Source organism: Schistocerca americana, chromosome 11 (genome assembly GCF_021461395.2).
Source record: "Schistocerca americana isolate TAMUIC-IGC-003095 chromosome 11, iqSchAmer2.1, whole genome shotgun sequence".
NCBI lineage: Eukaryota > Metazoa > Arthropoda > Insecta > Orthoptera > Acrididae > Schistocerca > Schistocerca americana.
In genome coordinates, this window is record NC_060129.1 from 42,329,663 (window position 1) to 42,347,259 (window position 17,597).

A 17,597-nucleotide genomic window follows, 5' to 3' on the forward strand; every position below is an offset into this window, starting at 1 on the left:
AAATCTTGTTCCTCCTGCTACCGAACTTCACTAATTCCCACTATATCTAACTTTAACCTATCCATTTCCCTTTTTAAATTTTCTAACCTACCTGCCCAATTAAGGGATCTGACATTCCACACTCCGATCCGTAGAACGCCAGTTTTCTTTCTCCTGATAATGACGTCCTCTTGAGTAGTCCCCACCTGGAGATCCGAATGGGGGACTATTTCACCTTTGGAACATTTTACCCAAGAGGACGCCATCATCATTTAACCATACAGTAAAGCTGCATGCCCTCGGGAAAAATTACGGCTGTAGCTTCCCCTTGCTTTCAGCTGTTCGCAGTACCAGCACAGCAAGGCTGTTTTGGTTAGTGTTACAGGGCCAGATCAGTCAATCATCCAGATTGTTGTCCCTGCAACTACTGAAAAGGCTGTTGCCCCTCTTCAGGAACCTGGCCTCTCAACAGATACCCCTCCGTTGTGGTTGCACCTACAGTACGGCCATCTGTATCGCTGAGGCACGCAAGCCTCCCCACCAACGGCAAGGTCCTCGGTTCATGGGGAGGGTAAAAACATACTTGATATGAAGTCAGATAATCTATAAATAAGGATGCAGCAGATTCTGTGAATGAAATGCTACTATTTGAAAGAATAATTCATGGATAATTAAATTATAATTTGAACAAGGAATAACTTGGCATTTGATTTTTTTTATTATTTGTTACAAAATTTTATTTTTTTCAGAATACTGTTATTACTGTCAGTTGTTCTATGTTTATGGTAAACTCATACACAAATTTTTTGATGCATATCTTGTACCTAAATCAGACTATTCAAATTATGAACATTTTGAGACTACTAAATCACAATTCAAAGCAAACATATAAATGTAAAAACATTGTTTCCAGTTGTAGCACATGGTAGTAACAGTAATTTTTTTGTCCATGAAACATACGTTATTTAATATGTCATGTCCGTGGACCTTTAAACAAATATGTGATTTGTTTACAATTAACTTTAGACACAGAAACATGGGTTGAAAAGCATTTTAACTGATAAACTAAAAATTTTACACAGATAAGTACTAATAACAAGCATTAATGACATACAAATCTTGCAGCTAAAAATGTAGAAAAAGCAACATGTGTATGCCAAACCACAGAAATATTAAAAAGTAATTTCATATATACAGGAACATTATTTCTGAAGTTAATTAGCACCTACACAATGCAACAGAAACAGTTTCCCACTTAAAGCAATTCTGTTCTCCTATGTTCTCAGCACTTTCATCTGTCACACATGCATGTCTATTTCCTGAATATTTTTCATCAACCAAAAATCAGAAACCCCTTATAGTTTACCTACCGATTACAACTAGTTTTGTATCTAATTCTCTTTGGCAAGTAACTAACCTGCAGCAGTTTGTGTTCTCATTATGTGCCTAGTCCACGTGTAACACTGAAACGTCATGCAGATACAGATATGCAAAACATTTTATTTGTTAAAATATTGACTGGCTGAGTTTTGCACTGAGTGACTACTCAAGAATATAGGTAATAAGAGACAATGTTATGGTCTTGGTAAAATATTAATTAGGAGCAAAGGTAACAATTCATCAAATTGTTGAGGCACGAGTTTTGATAGATACACATACAAAACTGAAAACTTGCTAGCTTTCAGACACACAAACACAAACATTGCTACTTTGTACAATATCTGATTAAGAGTATGTAGACACCCCGTGTAAGAAAAACTGGCCACTAGATGTCACAAGCATTGGACCCACCAGTATAAAAGGAAGTGAGCAGTATTGTACTTATTTATTTTATTTTATTTTATTTTGGGCCATCAGTTCCTCTCTTACACTGGACCAAGGTTTCACATACACAGTACTTTTTTTTTACATCATAGTTACCTAAGAAATTGCAATTTTAACATGACAAATAGTATTTAAATGATTTGAGTGTCTATAGTGACAATCTGAGAAAGTAAATACTGACTATGAACTATTAAACTTAATACAGGCAGTACTTGCACTAGTGCTACTGCTGCTGCCAATAATAGTAATAATAATGACAACAATAATAATAATAATAATGAGGGAGTAAGGAAATGGTGCATGTGCTCAGCAGCACCCAACCAGTGATAATGCATGAAATCTCAGTAAACAAACCATTTCATCTACTGAGACAAAAGCGAAATTTTTCCAATTATTATTATTATTATTATTATTATTATTTAATTTCCCTGATATTTTTCTGATTTCCCACACATTGAAATTCCCTGATATTCCCCAATTTCCCTGATTTCCAGAACCTGTGGAAACCCTTGTTGGTAACTGTCTCCTGACACTGGACATTTTATTCAGTTCTCTAATATAACACGGGACCGGGGGGGGGGGGGGGGGGGGGGGGTGTATTGCATAGTCTGGTTCCTACTGCTGTTAGGACTCTGAGAAAGTGGCTGAATGATGGAATGGAAGAGAAAGGATTTCGCTCTAATGGGAATAGATGTTTCCCTTATGTTGTTCAGAAAAGAGTGTTAAGAATGAGGAGAGACGCAGGGGAGAGTCTACATCGATAAGACAGTAGAGAAGACAAGAGGGTACGGAAATCTCTGCACTTGTCTGCACACTGCCAGGGTAGTGTGCACACGATTGTGAAATACAACCAAAAACTCAAACACCACAGATATAATGAACACAGGCATTCATAACCAATTCAGGCACTGTGGGCTTTCCTGAAAAAGTCCTTGCAGGATAACATCACTGCAATCAGTAATTGGAAGTACAACCATTTATACAAATTTTTTCAGGTCGAGAAGGAAGAGCTTTTTATATTTTTGTAGGGCATGCAGAGATGCTGATGCCTTGTTGAACATCATGGTTACATGCTCAGTCTAATTTAGATTTTCATCTATTTTTACTCTTAGACTCTTCGCCGAGAGGGAGAAGTTGTAATTGGTCCCATTTAGGGTTAAAGATGGTAGGGGTTCCCGATAATTTAAGCTAATGAGCCTAGAATGACCAACCTGTACTCCTTGGGTTTTAGAAGGATTTAACTTGAGATCGATTTAACTTTAACCCTTTATCCTGTGCCCAATTTGGTGAAGCAAGCAGCCCAGTACTGAGATTCTTGATAGCTGTCTTCAGGTTTATTGATTTTGCACTTAGGTACAACTGGAGATCATCAGCATACATCTGGATTTGCAATAGGACAAAACTGATGACATGTTACTGACATACAATGAAAAGAGTCTATAACTCTAATCCCAACCCTTGGGAACACTTGATACTATCGGCCTCCATAGTGATTTTAAGGTGCAGGACATGAAACACTGCTGCTAAGATGTCAGGTTCGAGCAAAACCACTGCAGTGCACTTGGTGAGAAATTTAGGCTGTGAAGTTTGACAAGTAAAATATCTAAGTCCACAGTGTCAGACGCTTTACTAAAGCCACCTCTCTAGCATCAATCGCAAGTTTCAGGTCATATGTTATCTTCGTTGAAGCAGAAGTTACGCTCCAATGTTTACAGAAATCTGATTGGTATTTGTCTAGTAGGTTGTACGTGGTTATGCAGTTTGTTATCTGTTGTGGACTATATATTCTAAGAAAGAATACAAATAGGTCTGCACTCAGAGGATTCTGTGGCAATGTCCTTTTTAGGTGGTGGCATAACTATTCCCCGTCTCCTGGCCTCAGGGAAAACACGTGTGGTTAGGGAGTGTGATAGTAGGGAGCAGTGGGTCAATAATAAGCTTCATCATTTGGACTGTGATGCTATCATGTCCATTAGATGCTGATCTGTTGCGGATGATGGCTTTTTTGACAGTACTGCAAGTAACAGGTGTTAGAATTTTTCATGGCCACTGTTGTTTACCCACATGAACTCATTAATGAGTCTCTCTCTGATTTGTGATTCAATTGTAATTGTAGGTAATGTGAAGTACCAGTTCAGTTCTTCAGTTGGGACAGCCAGATCAGCTGCAGCATGCCTATACAGGGGGGTTCACAAAGATATGCAAATATTTTAATATGTTATTCTAAAAATAAAACCAAAGAAAAAAGTTCATTTAAATGTAGGTCCGGAAATGTTTAGTTATGGAGTTACGGCAAATGAAAGATTTTGTCTGAAATTTAGCAACTTCACTAATATGAAGCCATAGTAAAACTGTACGAGGTTAAAGTAAAGCATGATTTCCATTTATTTTGTTGTTATTTGCCTGGTGAAACAAATAAAACGTGTCCCAGACGTGTATCTGCTGTAGCTTTCCAGAACATGCAGAGAAGCAATGATTATTATACAAGTAAACTGTTTACTTTCCATTAAGAATGTAGAAGACAAAATAAATGTAAATCATGCTTTACTTGAACCTCATACAGTTTTGTGATGGCTTCATATTTGCAAAGTTGCTAAATTTCAGGCAAAATCTTTTATTAGCCACAACTCCGTAACCAAACATTTGCACATTATGTTTATATGAACTTTTTTCGGAAGTTTTACTTCTAGAACAACATACTAAAATATTTGCATATCTTTGTGAATCCCCCTGTGTAACAGGAGCATGTAGGTTTTTCCATAGGAGAGGCGATTTGTTTTTATTGTCAGTTAATGTACGGGCATGCCCGAGTTTTCCATGTCTCACAGCTTGACTGACTATGGTCCACTTACACTTGTAAGCAATATGATTTTCAGGCCTGGGGTGCAGTTTGTATGGCCAATATGCAGTGTGTCTGATATTCATGAGCTGTTTTAGTTCTTCAGTTAGCCAAGGTGAAGATTTCCTTCTTACTTTTCTGGTCTTTAGGGGAGCATACTTGTCACATAGTTGGGTAACTTTGTTAGCAGATCCATGAATTTTTTCATTTTTGTCTGAGAGGGAAATGGAAGATATCCCTCAAACTACTATTTGGACATCTGTTGCAAGATCCGATAAATTAATGTGTTCAAAGTCTCAGTATGCAGTCAGTTGGGGTTTCTTTCTGTGTCATTCTAGCAAGTGCAGCATAAAAATTATAACATGCACAGACATGCCACATGCATATATTTAATAGGTACAAATTACTCTGTATGACCATTTTGTTGCAAATATATCTATGAGAGTGTGATTACTGTTTGTATGATGGGTAGGAGCAAGCTGAAGTAATGAAAGGTTTGAAGAAGAAAGCACCACTTAAATTTCACACTGGAAGGACTATTTTTACAGAAAAGTTATGTTAATGTCACCAGCATTCTTCTATAGCATACGGTCTCAAAAGCTTCATTCTCCACTTGTTTGACCTGTATATTGTCCATGTTTCACTTCCATACAAGGTGACATTGCAGACAAATACATTCAGGAAAAAATTCCTAACACTTAAATCTATATTCGATGCTAACAAATTTCTCTTCTTCAGAAACATTTTTCTTGCCATTGTCAATCTACATTTTATATCCCTTGTAATTCGCCCATCATCAGTTATTTTGATGCCCAAGCACTACAACTCATCTTCTACTTTCAGTGTCCTGTTTCTCAATTTAATTCTCTCCACACTGGCTGATTTAATGGCCAATACCACTGTTTGAATTTCATTAACATTCATCTTATAACCTCTTTTCACGACACTATCCATTCCATTCAACTGCTCTTCCAAGGCCTTTGCTGTCTCTGACAGAACTGCAATGTCACCAACAATCTCAAAGTTTTTATTTTTTCTCCCTGAACTCTAATTTTCTTTCTGTGCTCGCAAAATTCTACCAGGCAACTTCCTCCTTCATTCATTTTTCCTTCTCATTCTTTTCCTGCTATCAAATGCCAGTTCTCTGTCACAATTAAATTTTCATCTCCCTTAACTGTTTCAATAATTTCTTTTACCTCATCGTACATTCTTTCAATCTCAGCACCATTTGTGGAGGTACAAGCCACATAAACTTGTACTAGTATCGTGAGTGTTGGCTTCTTGTCTATTTTGGCTACTATAGTGCATTCACTATGCTGTTCAAAGTAGCTTAACCACATTCCTCTCTTCTTATTGATTACTAGACCTGCCCCTGTGTTACCCCTATCTGATTTTGTGTTGATAACCCTGTACTGATCTGACCCAAAACCCTGCTCTTTCTGCCACCGCACTTCACAATTCCCACAAGACGTTACCTAGTTTCAACCTATCCATTTCCCTTTTAAAATTCTCTAGTCAACGTGTCCAATGAAGGGATCTAAAACTCCACACTCTAACCCATAGAGCACCACTTTTATTTTGTTTGATAACTACATGCTCCCGAGTTGACCCCATTGAGAGCTACAAATGAGGTACTATTTTACTCATTCAGTTGAGTTGCATGTCCCCAGGAAATCTAACAGCGGTAGTTTCCCTCGCTTTCAGCCGTCTGCAGTATCAACATAGCAAAGCTACGATGGTTAAAATCACAGATCAGTCAGTCGTCCAGACAGATATCCTTGCAACTATTCAAAAAGGCTGCTGCCACTCTTCAGGAACCACAGATTAGTTTGGCAACTCTACAGATAACCCTACACTGTGACTGTACCTACGGTATAGCTATCTATATCATCGAGTCACGCAAGACGCCCCAACATCTGAAAAGTTTATGGTTCATGACTGACAATGTAAAGAAACTGAACGAAAAAATTCAGGAACTACACTCGACAACAAACTAACGTAGAACTCTCATACTGAACACACAACTGTTATGTTATCAAGAATGATATACCTACCAAAGCGACTGTTGGCCTGTGTAACTATGAAATATGCAAGAAAAGAATATTTTTGTCTTTTTTCAATCTGTGTTAAAAATATTCATACATTTATTCTTTCAAGCACACATCATGTTTCATTAATCCCATCAGAGGGGAGAGTTTTCAGGGATGTGGAATGAATGAAGTTATATAATAACAGCCAAAATCAGCCACTGCTACCTACTGTGGTAATCTACGAGGTGTTACACAAGATATCCGCGAACTTACAACATTTCGCCACTAGATGTCTCAAGGTACATATATTAGGTACTGTGGCACAAAGTTGCATCACCTTTGGCTCGTGCAGTTGTGAGTTGTCGTGGTGCATGCCAGGATACGTTCCAATGCTGCGAGTTGTGGAATGTATAAAATAAAGGAGTAATGCATTTGCATCAAATTCTGTTTCAAATTAAAGAAAACTGCAGCAGGTGAAACCCACCACCAGAGGCATTTGGTGAGAGTGCACTGAGTCAAGCAAGAATATTTAAGTGGTTCATGTTCTTCAAGGAAAGCCAAGAATCTGTGGAAGATGACAAACATCCTGGTCGGCCGTTAGCATGCACATCAGAAATGATCACAAAAGTCCGGGATGCGATTCACAAAGACCAAAGGAAGAAAATTCATAATGTTTGTAACAGACTTCAGCTGTTGTACGGCACATCTCAACGAATCTGGTCAGACTGTCAACAAGCAGTTTTACTGCTAGGTTTTGAGACAACTGAGGGAATTCAGCACAAATGGCCAGGGATTTGGAGGGGAGGGGGGGGGGGGGGGGGAGAAAAAAAAGAGAGAGAGGTAGGTGAACCATGAAAACGCACCCGCACACACTTTGCTAATTGTGGAGGAACTTCTGGCTAAAAACACCACAGCAACAGTCCCTCACCCCTCCTAACTGCCAGACCTTATCCCATGCAACTTCTACCAGTTCCCAGGATGAAAATCACATTGAAAGGGCGACGTTTTTACGTAACTGTAGACATCCAGGTGGAATCGCAGTGGGTCCTGAACAGACTTCACCCTACAGACTCACAGGAGTGCTTCCAAAAATGCGAACAACATTGGAATTAAAGCTTCCTGGCATATTAAAATTGTGTGCCAAGCCGAGACTCAAACTCGGGACCTTTGCCTTTCGCGGGCAAGTGCTCTACCACTGAGCTACCGAAGCACGACTCACTCCCGGTCCTCACAGCTCTACTTCTGCCAGTATCTCGTCTCCTCCTCTGTGAGGACCGGGCGTGAGTCGTACTTCGGTAGCTCAGTGGTAGAGCACTTGCCCGCAAAAGGCAAAGGTCCCGATCTCGAGTACTGGTCGGGCACACAGTTTTAATCTGCCAGGAAGTTTCATATCAGTGCACACTCTGCTGCAGAGTGAAAATCTCATTCTGGAAACATTGGCATTGTTGCATACAAGCCCGAAATGACTACTATGAAGGTGGAAGAGGACATTAGACCATAAATATAGTTCCCTGATTTATACAATTAAATTCTCGGATATTTTGGGTAGCACCTCGTCTACTAACAATAAATTATAGCCAGTACTAATCTGCTCAAACTGATATTTATAATTACCTCTACATCACTCTATATATGTATATTAGGCCTGTAACAGCTACACTATACCACTCAGATACTGTTTTCATCTACTACCTCAAACAAGTAAGTGTTCAGAGGGGAAAGCAAAAAGTAAATGATATTCTTGTAATTCAGAAGGAAGCAATCACATTATAGGTACGGGAAGATAACAAAACACAAAGCAAGCCTTTGTTCATTAAATATATAATCAGCATCATCTTCAATAGCTTCCAGCCCCAAGCTGGGTGTGTTTGGGACAGAAGCCTCTCCATCTAATCCTGTTTCCCCACCAACTTTCTGTGTTCATTCTGGTCCAGTCCTCGACTCTTCTTTCAGCACACTCCTCCGAATCTTTCAACCATTTATCCCTCGGTCTTCCTCTCGGTCATTTCCTTTGCATCTCCATTCCACGTATCTGCTCAGGAATCCTCTCGTTTTCCTTTCTCTTTAAGTGCCCGTACCATCTTAGCCTTGGTGTTTCTATCCTGCTCTGCAAGGCTTCCAGTTTGCTGTTTCTCTTACCCTTTCATTCCTCATCCTGTCTCTTCTTCTTACTCCTAGCCTACTTCTCAGGCGCTTCATTTCACATGCTTGTAATCTGCTTACATCTCTTTTCTTCATTACACATGTTTCAGATGCATATGTCAATAGTGGGATGTAGTAACTTTTCTATGTGACTTCTTTACCTTTTTGTGGGATGTCTTTATTCCAAACCAGGCTCCTAACACTTCGCAGGAATTCTTCTGCTCGTCTGTTCTTAAGCGTCCAAGGTTTTTCCTTGTGCATTGCTATCGGTAACAGTTCCCACAATCAATAATGGGGTGTCAGTACAATGAATTCATAATCTCCTTTGCTATGTAAATGAAGTTAGATGATTTTTTTTTCTTTTGTAGCAATTTAATATGTACTATTAGCTCTCAACCTAAGCTCAACCTCAGAAATCTTAACGTATTCAGAAAAACGAAGTCAAATATAAGTGACAACCAAAATTATAATTTTCATTACTGCTCCTTTCACTCACAGTAATTTAAGCTGTTCTATTACTTGCTAATCTGACCACAACATTACAGATCATTACTAATTCGTAAAAAAAAAAAAAAAAAAATCAGCCAAATATTTGTCAGAAGCAAAATTACAAATATTAATGCTGCTCGTTTCACTCTCAGAAATTTAAATTGTACATCCCACCCTAACTACAACTGGGGAAATCAAGACTTATTCGGAAAAAAAACAGCCAATTTATTTGTGACAATGGAGATCACAAGATTGAGTGATTCTCACTGGCTACAACATACTGTCACCTGATTGGCTTCAATCAACAATACCGAATTGGCACCAGAAACAAAGAGCAAAATAGCCACCGACACCACAAGTGCACTTAAGCCTTTTCTAATAATGTACCACCATTTATTTATGAAACTGTTGTTCTGTATATGTACATGGATGGAAATACATAAATTTTAAAAATACTGAGATTTCCTTCTGTGTACAAATACGGAACAACAATTTTGTTAATAACAAACAATACAGTAGCAGAAAAAATGCAGATGTCCACTATACAGTTAGCCTTCTGCCACCAAGCAGTGTCAGCAGTGCGCAAGTAACAGCATTACTGCATTTACTAGGCAGTCGTCTATTTTAATAACCGTTTAAATTTTGTGTCGAATTGTTTGCGCTCTCTGTAGATTAGTTCAGACATTCTTTGCACAACAGTATTTAGCACGGATAGGGACTGCGACTGCTGTGTTCGGGTGCGGGCTGAGTTGGCATCCCTTCGCTCCCAGCTTCAGGCAGTGTTGGCTTTGGTCACACAGCTTGAGGCTGTTGCCAATGGGCATCACTGTGGGGGTCCGAATGGGGGTTTGTCGGCGACAGCCAGCTCATCCCACGCATCCCCCGACTGGACTAATACTGTGGCTGCCCGGGATACTGCCCACATTGAGGCTGACCCTTCACCCATGGTAGAGTGGGAGGTCATCTCGAGGTGTGGCAGGGGGGCGAAAGACATTCCGGAGGGCTGAACGGAAGGCCTCTCCAGTTTGTGTGATGAACCGGTTTCAGGCTCTGTCTCCGGCTGATACTGATCTTCGGCCGGACATGGCTGCTTGTCCTGTTCCAGAGGTTGCCCCTCAGTCTGCAAGATCCGGGTGGTCGCAGAGGGTGGGCTTACTGGTAGTTGGGAGCTCCAACGTCAGGCACATAATGGGACCCCTTAGGGATATGATTCCAAGGGAGGGGAAGAAAACCAATGTGCACTCCGTGTGCATACTGGGGGAAGTCATTCCAGATGTGGAAAGGATCCTTCCGGATGCCATGAAGGGTACAGGGTGCACCCATCTGCAGGTGGTTGCTCATGTCGGCACCAATGATGTGTGTTGCTATGGATCGGAGGAAATCCTCTCTGGCTTCTGGCGGCTATCTGATTTGGTGAAGACTGCCAATCTCGCTAGCGGGATGAAAGCAGAGCTCACCATCTGCAGCATCGTCGACAGGACTGACTACGGACCTTTGGTACAGAGCCGAGTGGAAGGTTTGAATCAGAGGCTGAGACAGTTCTGCGACTGTGTGGGCTGCAGATTCCTCGACTTGCGCCATAGGGTGGTGGGGTTTCGGCTTCCGCTGGATAGGTCAGGAGTCCACTACACACAGCAGGCGGCTACACGGGTAGCAGGGGTTGTGTGGCGTGGACTGGGCAGTTTTTTAGGTTAGATGGCCTCAGGCAAGTACAGAAATGGCAATGGCCTCAAAGGGTGCAGGGCAAAGTCAGGACATGCAGGGACAAAGCAGCAATCGGATTGTAACTGTAAACTGTCGAAGCTGCGTTGGTAAAGTACCGAAACTTCAAGCGCTGATAGAAAGCACCGAAGCTGAAATCGTTATAGGTACGGAAAGCTGGCTGAAGCCAGAGATAAATTCTGCCAAAATTTTTACAAAGGCACAGATGATGTTTAGAAAGGATAGATTGCATGCAACCGGTGGTGGCGTGTTTGTCGCTGTTAGTAGTAGTTTATCCTGTAGTGAAATAGAAGTGGATAGTTCCTGTGAATTATTATGGGTGGAGGTTACACTCAACAACCGAACTAGGTTAATAATTGGCTCCTTTTACCGACCTCCTGACTCAGCAGCATTAGTGGCAGAACAACCGAGAGAAAATCTGGAATACATTTCACATAAATTTCCTCAGCATGTTATAGTCTTTTAGGTGGAGATTTCAATTTACCAGATACAGACTGGGACACTCAGATGTTTAGGACAGGTGGTAGGGACAGACATCAAGTGACATTATACTGAGTGCACTATCCGAAAATTACCTTGAGCAATTAAACAGAGAACCGACTCATGGAGATAACATCTTGGACCTACTGATAACAAACAGACCCGAACTTTTCGACTCTGTATGTGCAGAACAGGGAATCAGTGATCATAAGGCTGTTGCAGCATCCCTGAATATGGAAGCAAATAGGAATATAAAAAAAAGGGAGGAAGGTTTATCTGTTGAGCAAGAGTAATAGGAGGCAGATTTCAGACTACCTAACACATCAAAACAAAAATTTCTGTTCCGACACTGACAATGTTGAGTGTTTATGAAAAAGTTCAAGGCAATCGTAAAATGCGTTTTAGACAGATACGTGCTGAGTAAAACTGTGAGGGACGGGAAAAACCCACCATGGTTCAACAACAACAAAGTTAGAAAACTACTGCAAAAGCAGAGAGAGCTTCACTGCAAATTTAAACGCAGCCAAAACCTCTCAGACAAACAGAAGCTAAACGATGTCAAACTTAGCGTTAGGAGGCCTATGCATGAAGCGTTCAGTAAATTCGAAAGTAAAATTCTATGTACCGACTTGACAGAAAATCCTAGGAAGTTCTGGTCTTATGTTAAGTGGATCGAAACAGCATATCCAGACACTCTGGGATGATAATGGCATTGAAACAGAGGATGACATGTGTAAAGCTGAAACATTAAAAACCTTGTTCCAAAGCTGTTTCACAGAGGAAGACCACACTGCAGTTTCTTCTCTAAACCCTCGCACAAACGAAAAAGTGGCTGACATCGAAGTAAGTGTCCAAGGAATAGAAAAGCAATCGAAATCACTCAACAGAGGAAAGTCCACTGGACCTGATGGGATACCAATTCGATCCTACACAGAGTGCGCAAAAGAACTTGCCCCCCCTTCTAACAGCTGTGTACTGCAAGTCTCTAGACTCTAGAGGAACGGAAGGTTCCAAATGATTGGAAAAGAGCACACGCAGTTCCAGTTTTCACGAAGGGTCGTCGAGCAGATGTGCAACACTATAGGTCTATATCTCTGACATCGATCTGTTGTAGAATTTTAGAACATGTTTTTTGCTCGCGTATCATGTCGTTTCTGGAAACCCAAAATCTACTCTGTAGGGATCAACATGGATTCCAGAAACAGCGATCGTGTGAGACCCAACTCACTTTATTCGTTCATGAGACCCAGAAAATATTAGATACAGGCTCCCAGGTAGATGGCATTTATCTTGACTTACGGAAGGCATTCGATACAGTTTCGCACTGTCGCCTGATAAACAAAGTAAGAGCCTACGGAATATCAGACCAGCTGTGTGGCTGGAATGAAGAGTTTCTAGCAAACAGAACACAACATGTTGTTCTCAATGGAGAGACGTCTACAGACGTTAAAGTAACCTCTGGCGTGCCACAAGGGAGTGTTATGGGACCATTGTTTTTCACTATATATATATATATATATATATATATATATATATATATATATATATATATATATATATATATGACCTAGTAGACAGTGTTGGAAGTTCCGTGTGGGTTTTCGCGGATGGTGCTGTAGTATATAGAGAAGTTGCAGCATTAGAAAATTGCAGCAAAATGCAGGAAGATCTGCAGCGGATAGGCACTTGGTGCAGGGAGTGGCAACTGACCCTTAACATAGATAAATGTAATGTACTGCGAATACATAGAAAGAAGGACCCTTTATTGTATGATTATATGATAACGGAACAAACACTGGTAGCAGTTACTTCTGTAAAATATCTGGGAGTATGCGTACGGAATTATTTGAAGTGGAATGATCATATAAAATTAATTGTTGGTAAGGTGGGTGCCAGGTTGGGATTCATTGGGAGAGTCCTTAGAAAATGTGGTCCATCAACAAAGGAGGTGGCTTACAAAACACTCGTCCGACCTATACTTGAGTATTGCTCATCAGTGTGGGATCCGTACCAAGTCGGGTTGACAGAGGAGAGAGAGAAGATCCAAAGAAGAGCAGCGCGTTTCATCATAGGGTTATTTGGTAAGTGTGATAGCATTACAGAGATGCATCGCGATGTAGCTTGCTGTCCAGGTTTCGAGAGGGTGTTATTCTGGATGAGGTATCGAATATATTGCTTCCCCCTACTTATATCTCCCGAGGAGATCACAAATGTAAAATTAGAGAGATTCGAGTGCGCATGGAGGCTTTCTGGCACTTGTTCTTTCCGCAAACCATACGCGACTGGAACAGGAAAGGGAGGTAATGACAGTGGCATGTAAAGTGCGCTCCACCACACACTGTTGGGTGGCTTCCGGAGTATAAATGTAGATGTAGATATATGACATGAAGTACATACCAACCAGAAAATCATTTTTTTATTGGCCCATGAGACAGCTTCCAAGCTGTTATATATAATGACTATGGAAATTCATGTTGTATTGTTCAATACGCAATTGTATAAATACACTTCAGTTAAACATTTTGTAGACAGGCTAAATTTAGTTAAACAATACAAAGTGATTCTACACACACACACACACCCTTAAGAATGGTAAAATGATGTAAGCTGTATGATTATAATTAAATTAAGAGATCGTTTGCATCACTATTTATAAATTCATCTACAGTGCGGAAAGCTCTTTCTTTCAGATAGTATTCCACAGCTTCTGAACTTATTAGTTTTAAATGCCTTGTCCCACTGGGTTGTTGCTTAAAGAGAGATTTTCATATATGAAAAAAGTAGTTTTGTAAGTCTAGTCCAGGGAATATTCAAAGAGTTCCTATTCCTAGTTCCACAAGAGTCAATATTTAATCGACTATCATGTTTACACCTATTGTTCATGGTGTGCATAAAGATGCAACACATGTATCGACTTGTGAAAGTCATAATTTTGTTCTGTATGAAACACATTTTGCATTAGTGTATGCTCTTAACCATACATACAACAAATAGCTTTTTTCTGCCAAAGAAAGACACCATAACAGTTGCATGTCTGGGAAAAGGCGAAACAGACAAGGATTATCTGTTTAGCACTAACATAGGATTTTAATTTCCTGAGTAGGTACAACACACAGTACAGTTTTGTTGCATAAATTAGCCGTGTTTGTGTTCCAATTCAGTTTGGTTTTGAGGTGGATACCCAGTAATTTGACAAGCTTTTGCCATGGCAGTCATTATCCCTCAAGAACATTATACTCTCAATTTTAACTATTGTTTACTTTTAATTCACTTGCCCAAAACCAGCAAAACGTTACTATTTCCACATTTGTGTCATTATGGGAAGTGATAAATGTGGTATCTCATCTGCATCCATTAGCACTTCAAAAGGTAGCAGCTTAGACAGATCATTAAAAAAACTGCTCGAACAATAATCCCTGAGGCACTCCTCCTATAACATAAAGAAAACCTGACTTTTTCGTTGGACTCTGTCAGGATCATTTTTTCCGACTGGACAAGTATCCATATCGGGCCTGATTTAAGAGGCAACTCATGAGAAAAATCATTTAGCTGCTTTCTAACTACCACTTCAATTATTTTAGATGATGGAACTAACCGTGATGGGTCTACATTCTGGTGATGCCCATCTCCCTTTTTAGGCACAAGTATAGTTACCATCAACTTCAAACAGCCGAGGAAAGGCACTTTTCTAAAATATGCAGTTTACAGGGTAGCACAGTAGATGGCTTATTTTTTCTATACTCTTTTTACATAAAAGTTGGAAAGGTTGTAATTGTCCCCACCCTTTCAGTTGCTGAGCTTTGGCATGACATCTACCATACCAATAGGGAAAACATATTTCCATTAAAACTCCCTATTATTGTGGTTCATCACTTCAAATTCTGCACCCATTGTGGTACCTAGGCTGATTCACTGTCATTATTGGCTACTGTCTCATTATCTACAGCATATTTCTCTTAAAAGTATACCCCCCCCCCTCCACACACACACACACACACACACACACACACACACACACACACACACACGTGTATGTGTTATAGTCATCTCTGTAGAATAGTGTATGAAAATAATATGAAGACCTGAATATAAAACTGCGGATAAATATAAATTATGCTATGAACCATATGCTTTTGTATATCTGTTAGTTAACAAGTATCTAATAACTTAAGTCTTATATATACACCTAGAAATAAATGTATACAACACTACATCGGCTAAATATTTTAAGTCATTTGAGCAACTTGACATGGCATATATGACAAATGCACAGACTGTACATAACTTAGAGAAATGGGAATAAATAAAGGCCACTCAATCAAAACAAAGTAACCAGTATACTAGCAGAACCTGTAACCTCTAGTTTTCCACAAAACTTATTATCAAAAAGTAACAAGCGGTAGCCACGTTTACATAGTAATCTAAAGTGTAAGTGGGTCCCCTATAACAACGGTTCTAAACAAACCCTAAGGATGCCAGTCAAATTGTTTATGAAAAAGCAGCACCATTTCCTATGATCTAGTTCATTTTATACATTATAAGAATTCCTTTATCTGCCCAATGTGATCATAATTAAGTAATTGTGTATTTATGTACGATTTAATATTAAGAATTAATAATATGTTGGCTATACTGATAAAATCTATGCATGTTCTTATGTTAAATGAGTCATAAACAATCTGAAACTGAAGATTACTCTACATGACAAATGCACATATGAAAGAATAATGCATGTGAGGTGCAAAGGTTTTCGCGAGTCTTCAGTTTGGCGGCGTAAAATTTAGCTAAGCAGCTCCTCAATTACCATCACAACACTTCGCAAATCTGGAAGCTTTGTCGGCTCTTAATAGGCTGCTTAAATTTACGCTAAGTTCTGGAGGATTAAATAATACATTAGCTTACCGGTTACCTTTTAATTTACTCGACATATGGTATTACTACTATTACATACTATCATTTACTACCCAAAAAAGCAAGGGAAAATTTCGATCTAATTAAAATCAGCATATTGTATGAATACAAAGCATGACATCAGTAACAGACAACCTATCTCGAACTATATCGGTATTCGTACTAGCTGATATTAGCGACAAATTTTTGTATGTATGTGTATTGGAGGGCGCAGTCATAAAGTCGAAGATAAAACTGTTGAAAAGAGTGTCACAAATAACATTGCGTCAAATTATTTTTGTCAGTAACCACAGACGTCAACAATTGCATTTTTTTACTATTCCTCTTTACGTTTAAGAAACACTAGCTGACATTAGAAACATTTAAATCTACGTGAATAAATGGTTCCGCACGACTGAAATATCTGTAATCAAATTATATGATTAAAATACAAAACAGGATATTCCGTAACTCTCGATGTTCACGTTACGTAGCTACGCGATGTTAACATGTCAGCTGTGCTGCGTAAGCAGTGAAGACGCTGCAAGTTGCCAAGGCATCTGTCAATACGTAAGACGTCCTCCTCCATCTTAACTTCCAATTATTAAGACAGAACACAATTTCGTCTGACTGCCAGTTAACGAAGACTACCAATTCTGGCGTAATTACACTCTCTCCTGACATATCTTACCTCAGTGACGTTACTATTTTCTGACGAATGTTTTTCATTTCCATTCGAATCCATTTTCCTTAAGAAATACTACTTGTAAACACTACGGTACTTGATAAGAAACAATCAAACTTTCGTGAGCAGAATCAAAGATCCTTACAGATGATATTGATCGGAGGAGCTGCACTACAAGAGCAAGCGAAGTACTTTAATTATATAAAAAAGAAATTTAAATTATGCGGTGAAGGAAGGTCGAACAAAGCATTTGAAAATATGCATATTCAAATTAAAGCTAAACAAGAAATACGATCGTAAAGTATCAGTGTTATGGAAATACTGTATGCATATGACAATTGTTGGGATGCTGCATAGAGTGTAATCAGAAGACTTAGAATGTTTCCCACTTTAGGCAGGAGAACTATCTAAAATTTCGACGAGCTGTTACACTTGCGTTTGCACATTTCAATAGAGAACGAATACAGCATTTTTTGGTGCTTTTAACTGCGTGTTATTAGAGTGAATGTCGTTCATA

The 17,597-nt window shown here is 39.5% G+C and overlaps 1 protein-coding gene across 1 annotated transcript in view; it reads right to left on the minus strand.

The window, feature by feature from the left end:
* The window catches only part of LOC124553199 (zinc finger protein 721-like), a 177,449-nt gene extending 160,232 nt beyond the window's left edge, over window positions 1-17,217 (minus strand). The window contains exon 1 of the mRNA XM_047127094.1: window positions 17,087-17,217. Within this exon, the coding sequence (XP_046983050.1) occupies window positions 17,087-17,140 (54 nt within the window). The 5' untranslated portion in view covers window positions 17,141-17,217. The remainder of the gene's footprint in view (window positions 1-17,086) is intronic.
* Between the last annotated feature and the right edge of the window lie 380 nt (window positions 17,218-17,597).